This window comes from Lithobates pipiens, unplaced genomic scaffold (genome assembly GCF_037356315.1).
Source record: "Lithobates pipiens isolate NorthernLeopardFrog02 unplaced genomic scaffold, aLitPip1_a1.2 Scaffold_8, whole genome shotgun sequence".
Lineage (NCBI taxonomy): Eukaryota > Metazoa > Chordata > Amphibia > Anura > Ranidae > Lithobates > Lithobates pipiens.
This window is the reverse complement of record NW_027507903.1, coordinates 583,491,813-583,505,375: the sequence shown is the minus strand read 5'-3', so window position 1 is coordinate 583,505,375 and position 13,563 is coordinate 583,491,813. Positions and strand designations below refer to the sequence as shown.

General features: G+C 36.0%; 1 protein-coding gene across 8 annotated transcripts in view; it reads right to left on the bottom strand.

The window, feature by feature from the left end:
• Window positions 1-13,563, bottom strand: part of NFIX (nuclear factor I X) — a 285,613-nt gene that overhangs the window by 156,981 nt on the left and 115,069 nt on the right. For 7 of the 8 annotated variants that reach the window (XM_077470319.1, XM_077470323.1, XM_077470324.1 and 4 more), the window contains exon 3: window positions 1,036-1,567. In XM_077470319.1, coding sequence (XP_077326445.1) covers window positions 1,036-1,567 — 532 coding nt within the window. Of the gene's footprint in view, window positions 1-1,035; window positions 1,568-1,851; window positions 2,543-13,563 lie in introns of those variants that run through there. The other variant, XM_077470322.1, reaches the window with a different exon arrangement.

The following is a 13,563-nucleotide window of genomic DNA, read 5'->3' as shown; positions in this document are numbered from 1 at the left end:
AAGTCAAATTAATAACTATAAAACAAATAGTAAAAACATTATAAATACACATATACCTGGCTTCACAGACACAATTGTAAAGGTGTATTTTTTTAAACTTCATTAACGTTTTTGCAAATATATTTTAGCTATATATTACACATTTGCCATTGGTTTTCAAAATAGAAATCCTGTAATTGCAAACAAGCTATATCTGAATATAAAAAATATATATATACACATCATTCATTTTTCATAAAAACAAAATTTTTTTTTTTTATAATTATGTCTCCCATAATTTAATCCTGCATACCTTGCTTTGTGGTTTCCCATGATAGAAATTGTTTAAACCTTATTAAAATAATTCTCAATTTTAAATATTTTTTTTTATTACACGTGTATATAAATGAATTGATCACATTTTCGATTCCTTATACCCAAAATGAAAATTGAACACATACGTAATTTTTTGTGTCTAGAAATTGTGGTATTTGTCATGTCAGTATGTTTCCTATTTTTCCTGCTACCTCCAAACCTTGTATATTTTCAAGGATGCATTTTTTAAAATTGGTTTTCTTAAAAACGATCTATTCACAAAATAAAGAAGCACAGACATCAGTCTGAAAAAAGTCTTAAAACATGTTTAAGTTTCTCATAAGAAATATTCATTATTTTTGTTTTTTCTTTTAAAATCTCTGTGTGACTAAAGACAAACCAGACTTGACAGTGCTCAATGAAGTTTAGGCCCCAAAAGCCTAACTGAATGTACATTGTTACCCATATACAGATGAAGGCCACTGTATTAATTGGCTATAAGTAAATTGGTGTAATGAGAATATATTTTATATTATATACATATTTATTTATAAAATATATATATATATATAACTAATGTATTGAAGTTATGCCTATTGCCTCAGTTTTGTCTCTTAACATAAATTTTCATTACACTGGATCAATGTCAACTTGGATTTGCCAGTGATAAGGTCTTAAACTGAAAAACAGCTATGCTGAAATGAGTGTGTATGTAGACAGTGATGCAAGGCCAAGACTTACCAGGCGTGTGGACGAAAAAGGCCAGGTAGAGGTCCAGCTCTTTGATGGACACCCCAATGTGGTGAGGCTGTACGCACAGCCCTGGGTTTGAGCATTGGGGTGACTTATAGAGACGTTCCCCATCTGTGCTCTCCAGCGGAATCCCCTTAAACAGGATGACCATCACCAGGTCCAGCCTCCACACCTTATCTGCCTGGCGAAGGCAGTCAATCCTCCGAATTTTGCCTTTCTGATCTGGGTTGGAGAGGACGCAACACGGAGGTTTCTTCCCGGTGATGGTCAGGACAAAGTCCTCTCGGAACTCTGGCCGGATGTCTTTCCTCAGCTTGGCCAAGAGCCGTGACGCCCACTTCTGCTTGATCTCAGGCTTCTCCCCTAATAACTCGTCCTTCACCGCCCTCTCCTCGTCCTTTGACATCCGCTTCTCGTGCTTCTTAAAGTATTTGCGCTTCCTTGCTTGGAGATTGAACCATGTGTATGAGAATGCACGCACATGGGGAAGAAGAGCTTCGATGAAGGGGTGAAATTCATCCTGAAATAAATAAATAAATAAATAAAGCTAACAGTCCAAGACAAGATATTTTTGCATATGTCATTAATTTGTCATTTGTTTAAACTTATTAAATTAATGTTAAACAGTTTTTATCTAATCCAATTTTCATGCAAATTATTTAAATGTCATAATATTTTGGAAAATATTATACTTGATTTTTTTTTTTTTTTTTTAACGGTGTTGAGAAAAAAAAAGCTTGAAGTTGAGAAAATGAAGTTTTGACGACATGACATGAATAAGTGTGAAAGAGGGGAAAGGTTTACCATCTCTTGATGTCATATCGAAGTCCTGTCGGTATTTAAAAACATCCAGATTCTGAGCTCATCAGAATTGCAATGAGAGAGAGAAAGGGAGAACACGAAGCGAATTGATAAATAAAAAAATTTAAGTATGGAAGGGGTGAAAAAAGGGACGAAGTATACAACCGTAGACAAATCTATGCCTAATCATGTACAGAACATGTCCTTTTCCTAAATGTGTGGATGCGAAAGGGACACAACTGTAAAAAAGAGATGTAAATTAAGACAGCAGAAGATGGCAATATCTCAGAAAGTTATTAACGTGCAAAGGCCTCAAATGAATGGATACGTAATTCCAAGTGCTGGAGAAACAACAGAGGGAACTTAATTGTTGTCCGCCAAACGGACGGAATATGGAAGAAAAAATAAAAAATACAATTTCTTAGTATGCATTAGAATACTACAGATGGATTACCAAAACTGACAAAAGCAAAATGAAAGGAGGAAAAAATAAATGGATGATAAACAGAAAAAGTAATGTTTTTTTTTTTCTCGAGAAGGAGATTTGGAGCAAAAGAGAAGGCTGTTTTTTTTTTTTCTATCCGCTTAAACTCTCTTTCTCTCTCTCGTTCCCCCTCTCTCCTGCTTTCACTCTCCGTGTTGAATTGGTGGCCAGCATCGATGCCAGGGAAAAGAGAGAGGAAAAAAAAAAGAGAGAGAGAGACTGATTCGAACAGACCCACCTTTTTGGCAAAGTGAAATGAAGAAGCTAGCCAATAGCAGAGAAAAAGGGAGGGGAGAGCGAGTGAGAGAGAGAGAGAGAAAGAGAGAGAGGGAAGGGAGGAGGGAGGTGTAGAGCTAAAGAGAGGGAGAGAGCGTGGAAAAAATATTGAAGGCAGAAAAAAGGTTTTGCCAAAACCGACAACTTAAAAAAAAAAAAAGAATGCATACGCGAAAGTTTGACGCTTTACTTTCTTGCAGCCGATGAGCCCGAGAGTTATTGGTTGTTGACTTTCTCTTCTGTCCTGTTATCTCTGCTATTATTTATTTTGGTTTCATTTTTAATTTTGATTTATTTTGCCACGCAGTTTTTGGCACAAGAATTAAAACAGTCGCTCATGGCTGAGGATGGTGTGTGCGCGAGCGTGTGTGTGTATGTAGAGGGGGGATGAGAGATGAACCAGATGCCTGTTTGTTGTTTCCTTTTATTTATTTTATTTTTTCATATTTTTTTATGAAAAATATAAAAAAAAAACCCAGGCACGGTTCTCACCAAATACCTTGCTATCCCTCACCCAAAACTTAACAGAAAACCACCCTCTATTAATAGCGAAATTAAATATGAAATATCTCTTTCCCTTTTTCCTCCCTCTAGTCCTTCACTCTGTCGCTCCTGTCTCGCTCCCTCGTTCTCTGCGGTTTTGCTGGCACTGCCCAATATATTCCAGCCAAGTCACACATTTTAAAGACGCTGCTTTTCAGAGTAAATTTCTCTCTCTCCTGTTTTCCCAGCTTTTTTTCATTTTCTCCGTACACTCTCTCTTCCTACTATCCCACACTAAGGATTTTAACCCTTACGGCGCAGGAGCCTACAGACGTATTTGTCCGCAACGACCTTCGCTCCTCAGGTTTTCTTTTTTTTTTTAGCCTTTAGGTTTAGAAACCTATTTTTTATTTCCCATATCTGACTTTTTTTCCTGTATTTAAGCTACCTGTTATTTTTCCCCTCTTTAACCTGACCTTTATTAATTTCCTAATTGATTTTTTTTTATCTTAATCCCCATCTTGCCATATATATTTTATATATATTTTAGACAAGTAATAATGTTCCTTTTAATCCTTTGCTTTTCTAAATAAGATAAGAACTACATACATTTCCAGATTTTTTTTTAAAGGGCATTTGTTTTAATTGTTGGTAATATTCTGCTTTTTCACTATATCCTGTTACGTGTTGGTGGTGTTTTTTTCCATTTTTAGTATTTTTCCTTTCTCCTTTTTGCACTTCTCCCTTGTTTATCTGCTTTTTAAACTTATTTTATTGTGTCATAATGTGTCATTTCTAGACGTAAATTTTACCTTGGCTCTTTAGTACGCCAATAAAAAACTACCTTTCACCCTTTTTTTGTTTATTTAGATTTTTACTTCCTACGGTGTTTGTTCAAATGCCATTTTTTTTTTACTTTATCTCTCCTACAAGCCATTGACAGACTTTTTCTGAAAGTATCTCAATTGGTCTCTTCATCTTTTTTTTTTTTTTTTCCTTTGTTTGACGGTCTACAGATGTCTCTCTCGGGCTCTCTTCGGTTTATAAAGCACTTTTTCTTTTCTTTTTTTAGATCTCTGCTGTTCTGCACTTTCTTTTTAAAACCTATTTTTCATACTTCTATGTTAGCTCTCTAAAAGTTCTCCGCTTGTTCCACTCTGGAAAGTTTAGACGGAACCTCTAATTTTCTCACATTCCACTCTGTTTACTATCATTATGCAATGATTGTTCCTAGCACTTTCTTTTTTTAACATGTTTTATATATATTCATTATTTTTTTTACTTATATCTTATTTCTCTATATTTATGTTATTTAGGATTCAGTTTTTTGGAATGTAAATTTTTTTACTGGCTTTATTTATTTATTTTTAGCATATTCTACTGCAATCAATGCAAACTATGAGATTTTAGTAATTTTTTCACTTTTTAAAATTTAGTGGTTCTTTATCTCTCACTAGACATTGATTAGCTTGCATGCACGAAACTTGTATATGTGTTGTCTGTTACTCTCATAAGCGCACTCATTTGCAGTGTACACTTCTATTCCCAACTGTATTTTCTGGCAGATACTACGTCTTTAGGCTATATCTTTTTGCTAATAGATGATGCTACATACACTAACATACCAAGTAAACGTTTCACACTTCTGTCACCTACTGTGACTACCTTGTTGCAACAATGCGATATACATCTATCTACACTCTGCTATTTACCTTTTAAAGGAGAAGAATACACTTTGAAATAATTAACTCAATTCCTCTGCTTGAAAAATACATGTTGCATGTAGAAAGTGAATATGCGTATAAATTCGTGCCTCTCTCTCTCTCTCTCTCTCTCTCTCTCTCTACATATATATATATATATATATATATATATATATATATATATATATATTTATATTTATAAAACAATATATAATATATAATTATAAAACAGGATTTATATAGCGCCAACAGTTTACGCAGTGCTTATAATATATATCATCACATACTACAAAAAAAATCTTATAGAAGAAATACTTGGACAGCGTAAGTTAAATATTCTTAATGTTCATTTTGCAGCATTCCATTACAATATACATGTGTTGTATATGTGACTGTATACAGAACACATAAAAAGTAACAATCATACTTCATTATCGCTATAATTTATAAAAGATTTTATGGAATGGTGCAGAATATGAAATAAATATAACAAAACGTTACGCTCAGAAGTTAGGCGATAGATTCAAGTTATTTAATACTTTTTAGTTACTGTAATATCTTATGCAGTCTATAAAATACAGAGTACTTGCTCTATGCATACAATAATTGAATATAAAAGCAATTTAGATCAATGAACATCAGTATTTATGGTATTTAGACATCATACATTCATCACCATCTTATATATATATATATATATATATATATATATATATATACTGTATAAATATATATATATATATATATATATATATATATATATATATATATATATATATATATATATATATATATATATAGTTTAAAACATCTACAAAAGAGTGGAAAATACCACTATGGACAAAACAATGGAAAGGAAGAAAGAAAGATATATGGTCATTAATAAGTCTTTTTACCTTTTTATTTGATATGTACATTTTATGCAAGTTACTTTATACAGATCTTAGTTGTAGCTGACTGTTGTTACAGTTTTTTTTTTTTTTGTTTTTTTTTTAAGGCTGTGCTTACAATTATATAACATTAAATCATATATCTATCATCATATACAGTAAAGGCAAAAAAAACATGCATTGCCAGATAAACTACAAGCATTTATTTCTATATTTATCTACCTAACAATCTACTTATATAAAATGGCCAGTGTGGAATTTGTACGGGCGTTGATTAGTCTTCCCTGCAATGCGGTATTGATACTACAATAGGGTAAGGTAATACACCTTTATCGATCATACGGTAAAGATGGATTGGACAGAACTACAACCCATCATTATTAACTGCTTATAGAGAGTCAAGGTATTTTAATAAAAGGAACAATTATTCCACTGTATAATGCTCATACAACAAAAAGAGAATTGGCGCTTGCAATCAAATTGACATATAGTTAAACTATAGTTTCCATGCTAGTTTATTAGGATGTATTGTGATTTATCATAGATCCTAGCTGGGTGAGCCATAACTGTTCATCTGTAAAACGACGGTAACGTTGTAAAATAGTTTTAACTATGTTCTTGAAGTCACGTATTTGCTGCCTCCATGATTATAAGCACATATAAACAAGCACGCAGATATGTAATGCAGAAAATAGAACGATTACCGAACTGTTAAAAAGGTTGGCCAAAGCATGTGGACCATGAACCAAAGAAAATGCATGAATTATAGAAAATTCCACGGAGCACTATGAGAAATAATATATGCACAGAACACAAACAGAAGAAATTTTAAGGCCAAATGTTTTATATATATATTTTTTTTTTAAGAAAAGGAAAGTCAGAAGAAAATGTAGAATTTTACTTTAGCCAGTAGACTTAAAATAACAATATGGGAGCAGAATTATAAGAAAAGGCCATTTTTTTTTCTTCTTAACTAGAGATCAGATTAATTTTTACTAAAAAACGAATGTTGTGACTTCATTGCATTATGACTTATTGATGAAATCACATTTCACGGACTTGCTAGTCTTCATTAAGGCTCTCAAGTCAAAAGCCTCCACAGGGGTAATACAGGGCAGGTGCCTGTAATGAATTTGCCATGATTGGAGTGTAAAAAAGGCACTAAAACTGTGCAGGCACAAAACACCTGTATAGGGCAAAATGGCGTCATCCCGCAGCCAGGAATATGTCCTGATGGATCAATCAAGTAATATTGGAAGAAAAAAGAATGAAAGAAGGAAACAAAAAAAACGCAAATAACTTTTTTTTTTTTTTTTTTATATTAAACGCTGTAGAAAATGTTTCTTCCATACAGAGCTTAATTCATCCCATCACTAGAGAAATATTATGCTATGCTTAGAGTAGGTCTGTTTTGGATCTTTTTGGCTAAAGATTTAAAATGTTAGAACTTAATCATTAGGTAGAGTATTAAAAAGTTTGAATTCTAAGCAGATTTTATTAAAAGAGAATCCGTTCACTCGAAAAACACACATAGTGAAAAGAAGAGACCGTACAAAACATTTGGCTTTACTATTCACGTGCCAGTGCCTTTAACAACAAAATCAATGAGACAAACCTTCAACGGGCAACACAGGCTGACTGACTGACCAATACCACATCAGCAATATCTGACACAATGAAAAAAGTTCACTAAGCAGAGCTGCTAGGGGGCAATACATGGTAGTCAGGCACTATACAGTAATACCACATTCTCCAACTATATATGCTCTACAAAATTATATATGTATATATAATGCAAACACACTATGCAATCTGTGCCACTCAGAAACGCTCCTTACCCTGCAGTATCACTTACAGACACTGATTGATGCTGCCCTAGTTTTAGTGGAACAAGTACCAACACATTAGATATAACCAAAAGTCTAATTAATTCCTTGTTAAACAGACCTTAACTGATCTTATAATTTGTGGAATTCTTTTTTTGCAGTTGGATTGGAGAAAAAGTTTTACCTATTCCTCTGAAGGAAGACAATATTTATATTACTGGAGGGGGGTCCTTTATTTTACCACCCCCCCTCCCCCCAAGTGTTGTCGTACTGTTTTAAAGACAGAGTTTTGGTTTGCTGTTGTTCTGGAGGCCAAAAACAGTGACTTCTAGAATGTACTGAAAATTGAGCAGTCTGAAAGCTACAAAAATTGCACTATGCACACCAATATAGTAAAAGCTACAGTTCCTTCATTTCCCACTGAGGGGTTGGGCTTTAACAAAAGAGTCAGGGCTTACTCTGTAAGACTGGTGGGTTTATGGAATTTCACTTTGTTCTGGCAGAATTTTGGGACTACAGACTGTCCAGCAAAGCCACACAAGAGCATGTTCTCTGTCTGACATGGATAACGTGCCATGCAATATTTTACGTCAATGTTTGGGATCTGCCGTTTGTAGTGAAGGCCCAGGTCTCAAGACCCAGCACTTTCATAAATAAAGACCATTGATAGCTATAGTAACAACTAATGCCTTTTCTATAGAAAATGTTTGAGGCTTTCCTATGAAGCTGACCAAAGCCCACCTCGCGTTACACGAACCATGAGTTTAGTTCCGTTTGAGGAGAAGCAGAAGAGATCTGGGCATCTTAAATGGGCTTTCCAGAAAGGTAGCCACTGGTTTATTTAGCTGGGAGGAGTCCAGAATACGCTAGAACAGTGATCGTGAACCTTGGCACTCCAGATGTTTTGGAACTACATTTCCAATGATGCTCAACTACACTGCAGAGCGCATGAGCATCATGGGAAATGTAGTTCCAAAACATCTGGGGTGCCAAGGTTCACCATCACTGCTTTAGAAGAAAATCTATCCCGGTTCACCAGGGCTCTCTAGTCAGTGGCTCAGAAGCTACAAGCCCATTTTACGTTGCAATGCTTGCAGCAAGTGTTTAAAATTTTAAAAAAGGCCGTTAAAGGAAAAAAACAATAAATCCCTAGAGCACCTTTAAAAAAAAAAGTCAACAATGGGAGCCATACAGATTCCATATAAAGGGCACCTGTGCCCAAACTATAGACACAAGGTTACCATTTCCAGATCTGGCCAATAATAACTAGATTTGGAAATGGCCACATGTCTATAGACAGGCTGCAATCTCTGTAGACCCTTTCTAGCATACTAATCATATGCAAAAAAAAATCCTAAATCCATGATAAAGGCCAGCAACAGGGGTGTCTGTCCAGCACATAAGCTTGCCCAATCGGCCAAAATGAACATGAAATTTGGCGTTGAAAGTGGCAGTCATATGCTTTCTTTTAAAGTAAACACGAAAGAGAATGCTCCATGTTGCTTACATAGGGCTTCTTCTGTTTGCTCATGGAAACCAAATGAAGCAGTGAAGGGGGAGAGCAAAGAGAAGGTAATCCTATTATGTGCCACTGAGGATGGGGAAGTTAAGTGTACCTGTTGTTTTAACCCTCACAAGATACTGAAGGTAGTTAAAGGCATAAAATATTTACAGCAATAAACCATTAATCTAATAAGTGATCAGGAATAGTGAGTGACCCAAAAAATGCACCACTTGGTTTCACCAACATCTAAAGCATAGGGACATTATTTGTCACTTTTTAACTGTTGTAAGACTGCATGGTCCATTTATAATGCCAACTGGATAGGTAGAATCAATTGAGTGTTTGCTGGATCTTTCTTTGTCTGCTAAACATCTGGATTAGTATTTTTAATACGAAATCTAGCTCATATATTAGTTTTGTATGTGGAAAATTTTAGATTGGCAAGAGGGCCGTAAGCATTTTTTTTTACATTTGCTACCTTCAAAAGGTAAATCACAGATTGTATCAAGATCCAACCTGCTTGGCTGCATATACATTTGCCACCCTTTTGATACCTATAATTTTGGTTGCATGCATTAGCATTACCTTTCATATGCACTACTAAAACACTGGGAATTCCATTGTTAAAATTATCCCTCACTGAAAACCATAAAAACTTGGATGTCTCTGAAAGTGTTCTAACCGTTTCGTTTCTCCACTAAAGTATGATTTTTTGTTGGTGTTTTACTGGAAAGCCTTTCCATCTCTTCCTGCCCCTCTGAGCCCTTGCCACCGGGACAGGACAAGTAGAGACACAAACAACGTTAAAAACCTGGCAGAGATTCTATCCCTTCTCCACTTTATCCAAATAAAAAGCCCTGAAATTGAGATTTAAAGTCTAGGATTTCAAATCTATTATTAAGAGCCATAATGTGGTTTAAACAGAGTGGTCATTTGTGGTTAATTTTGGGGGGTGGGGTACAAGCAGGATTCTTGCTGCTTTATTTTTATTTTTTATGCCATTGCCAACACAGAAACATCTTACAAAACAACACTGTTGCTTGTACTACTAATGGGCATCAACTTTCCAGAAAAAAATACATTTAAATAGTAAAAATTGTGCAAGGAGCAATTCTGTGCAGTTAGCCTTAGCATTCTAAGCATTCTAAGGAGCCACTTTGTTAAAGAAACTTTAGCGTGGCCATAACCATGTGCTAAAAAATAAAATAGCAAATTTATTAAGCAAAATGCTTTACAAAAGTGCTTTAATGAATAGGAAAAAATGCTATCAGAGTCATGTGACTGACCTCTCCTCTTATCACAGATTGTTCTCTGTAGCACGTGAAGTAAATACTTTGGTGTTCTTAAGTCCTGATTTACAAAATCTCTTGTGGTGTGGTGTTTCTAAAACCGAATGCGATGTACACGGATTCACTAATCAAGCATATTTCCCAGCCTATCTCAGTTGTACATCCTCTAACTTCAAATGAGCAGCTGAGTATTGGACTGATTACAAGTATTTGTAATTGCAATTTTATGGTTGGATATTTTATTTTCCTACCATCAATCATTTATCTTCAGAAGTGCATAATTACCTTGATTTGCGCAAAAAAAAAAAAATACTTACCAGTACATGCTTAAGTGTATTATATACCTGTATTATATGCCTGTGTTACCAACTATGCAATAAAATAAATGTTTATATTTAGTTTAAAAATGTTACATTTCTTTGGGGTAATGTTTTTTGAGGGTTTCTGGGTAAAGCCTAGTACACATTGGTTGAATGTTTGTGCGACCTCAGCCGATTTTATGAAAACAGACCGACATTTGTATGCCATACAGACCCATGTGTATGGCAGCCGGTCCGACAGAAGCTAGTCGTTTGGCCAGCTTCTGTTGTACTCAGCCAATGAATGAGAGTGCTAACCAGAGCATTCTGGCGGGGGGAGGGGGGCTATCCTCCTGTCAGAACACAAAAGAACAGCAGGGGAGATCCCTGTACTAACGTCGGATCGTCAGTACAGGGGCTCCAACCAGAGCTGTTTTGTGGTCCAGAGCCAAACTAGTGGTGTGTACTAGGCTTAGGGGGAAATCCCTGTTTTAATTGTTGTATTTGCTGAGATTTACCTCAAGTCCTGACCCAATGGCAACAATGTCTTTCAGACAGGATGTGAGATCTCCGCTAGGCCACAGACTCTGTGACTCTAGTCTTCCCTACTTCAGTGAAAAAGAGTGTTTTAGACTGCCAGGCATCTCCCTTTAGGCAATTAATTATACAATATTTATTTTTTACTCAGCACCGCTATCCCGATAACATAGTTCCTCAGGAACTAACTACTCCAAATCTGATGGAGAAAGACTGACCTATACCTCAGAGCTATCCAAAATGATTACCATCTGTGTCTCTCAACAGACCACCAACTCGGCCTTGTTGGATGAGGAAGAAGACACTAATCATGCCAAACAGACTCAACCTGTGGCTAAATGCTTATCACTGACTATACAAGATGTAGTGGATGCCACTGTTGCTAAAGACATCGGAGTGCTACATCAAGACTTCCGAGAGACCTAAAAGGCTTCCTCATGTACCGACTTCTGTGCATGCAAACTCATTTCTCTGGTTGGGTTCGAGACACCCTGCAAGATAAAAAGGGCTCAAAGAAACTACCAACCTCAACTACACCACAAATCACCTAGGCCTATAATAGTGAAATACTGAAATGAAAATCTCCAGAAAAAGTAAATATTCCTCTAAGCCACAAAAGAAGAGGTCAAAAGTGACAACCTGTCTGAGGTTCACCTCTTCTACATTGCTCACATCTGGATGATTGTCACTAACACTTCCTCCTTGACAATGTCCCCTCTTTTTATTATTTGCAATACCCCACTATCCAACCATGTCGCCTGCCACTTTTTATTTGTAGCAAAGTGATTACTCTCCCTGCATGGCCTTTTTTTGGACCGGTTTAGGCTTATGATCCTTTCTTTCCATTAAAAGGGACGACCTAAGCAGCAAGATATCAGTTACATCATATTTATTTATATTCCCAAAGGCAGCAATACCACCTTTCTGTTGTTATTGAAATATGGTCCTAGTACACATTAACATCTTCAGTGGTCTGCCTACCAAATGTCTGACTCCTTTTGCCTAGACGGTTGTAAGATTCATCCCACTATGCCCTAGGGGTAATAATCCCTTCATCTTCAGGATGTTTGTGTAAGGAAGCTCCTTCAATGTTCTCTACAACCACCATTTATTCCCTCCAATGCTCTACGAGACACTAGGACTCTTGTTGACTGCCCATTGGGAAAAGTCCATGCCTTCTGGTCTGTTCCTGTTCATGTTTATGTTTTACCGTGTTTATCCTAACTTGTATTATTTCTTTTTTCTCTGCAGTACTTCTCAACAGTATTCCCAATGATACTTATATCCCAAAAGCTGAGTGGAAAAAAAATGCAATATCCCCGTCTCGGTATGTCTTCCCCTGAAAACTATATTCACTTAAAATTACCCTAATGTTGGTCGCCTCTATATGTAACACATTTTTCTTGACCTTTCTGTTAACATAAGAGTTATCTCTTCACATCAAGGCATTGAGATCCACAGAACAAAGAAATAAAGTATTAGATTGTAAGCTCTAACGCGCTGGGCCCTCTGATTCCTCCTGTATTGAACTGTAACTGTACTGTTTGCCCTAACATTGTAAAGCACTGTTATATAAATCCTGTATTATAATAATAAAGCACTGCCTCACATCAAAAGGTAGACATTTTTTGCAAGAATTTAATATTTTTTAAGATTATGTGTTTATTAACAAATTTTTTACAGTACAGGGTAAAGCCTTTGGCGAAGACACGTAGAACAGAGGTATTAAACCCTGACCCAACATGCAAAGAAGAATACAGCACATAAACGTGAACATACAACCTACAAATAATCACAAATATTCAAAAAGTGAGCAGCGCTTCCTGTAAAAAGTGAATCAACATAAAACAGTCTTATTATAGTGAATAAAGTCCAATCATATGTATCCGTGGCTTGACTAAATCTTCAATGAATAATTCCAGTGAAAACCTTGATAAGTCTATACGCTTACCAGAAAAGGAAAAATTCCAGGCAGATATAAACAACACCCGATGTGTCTAGAAATGATTTTGTGACACACGTGCACCTCCACCAATCAATGCACTCACCGGGAAGACAGTGATGTTACGCCTTGGGTTGTTACTCTGACGCAGCGAGACATCCCATTCTAGTGTATTAGTAAAATGGTGGTCGGATTATGCACTAAGTAAAAAAAGCTCACCCACGGGAGCCCAAAATGCTCATATAGTGTAGTAGTTCATTTAAAAACAGACATAAAAACAGTTGCAGCGTGATACAAAATAGGCCAAAATAGGCCAGAAAAACTCACATAAGCTGCCACCGCTCCAACCACAAGCATGGTGACAGTGTCAGCACATAGGCCCCTCCCGACACGTTTGGTCCTCCACGTTATAAAGGGATTTGCCTAATAGGCGAATAAGACCTATTCAATCCTAGATTTAAAGAGGAACTGCAGTATGCTCA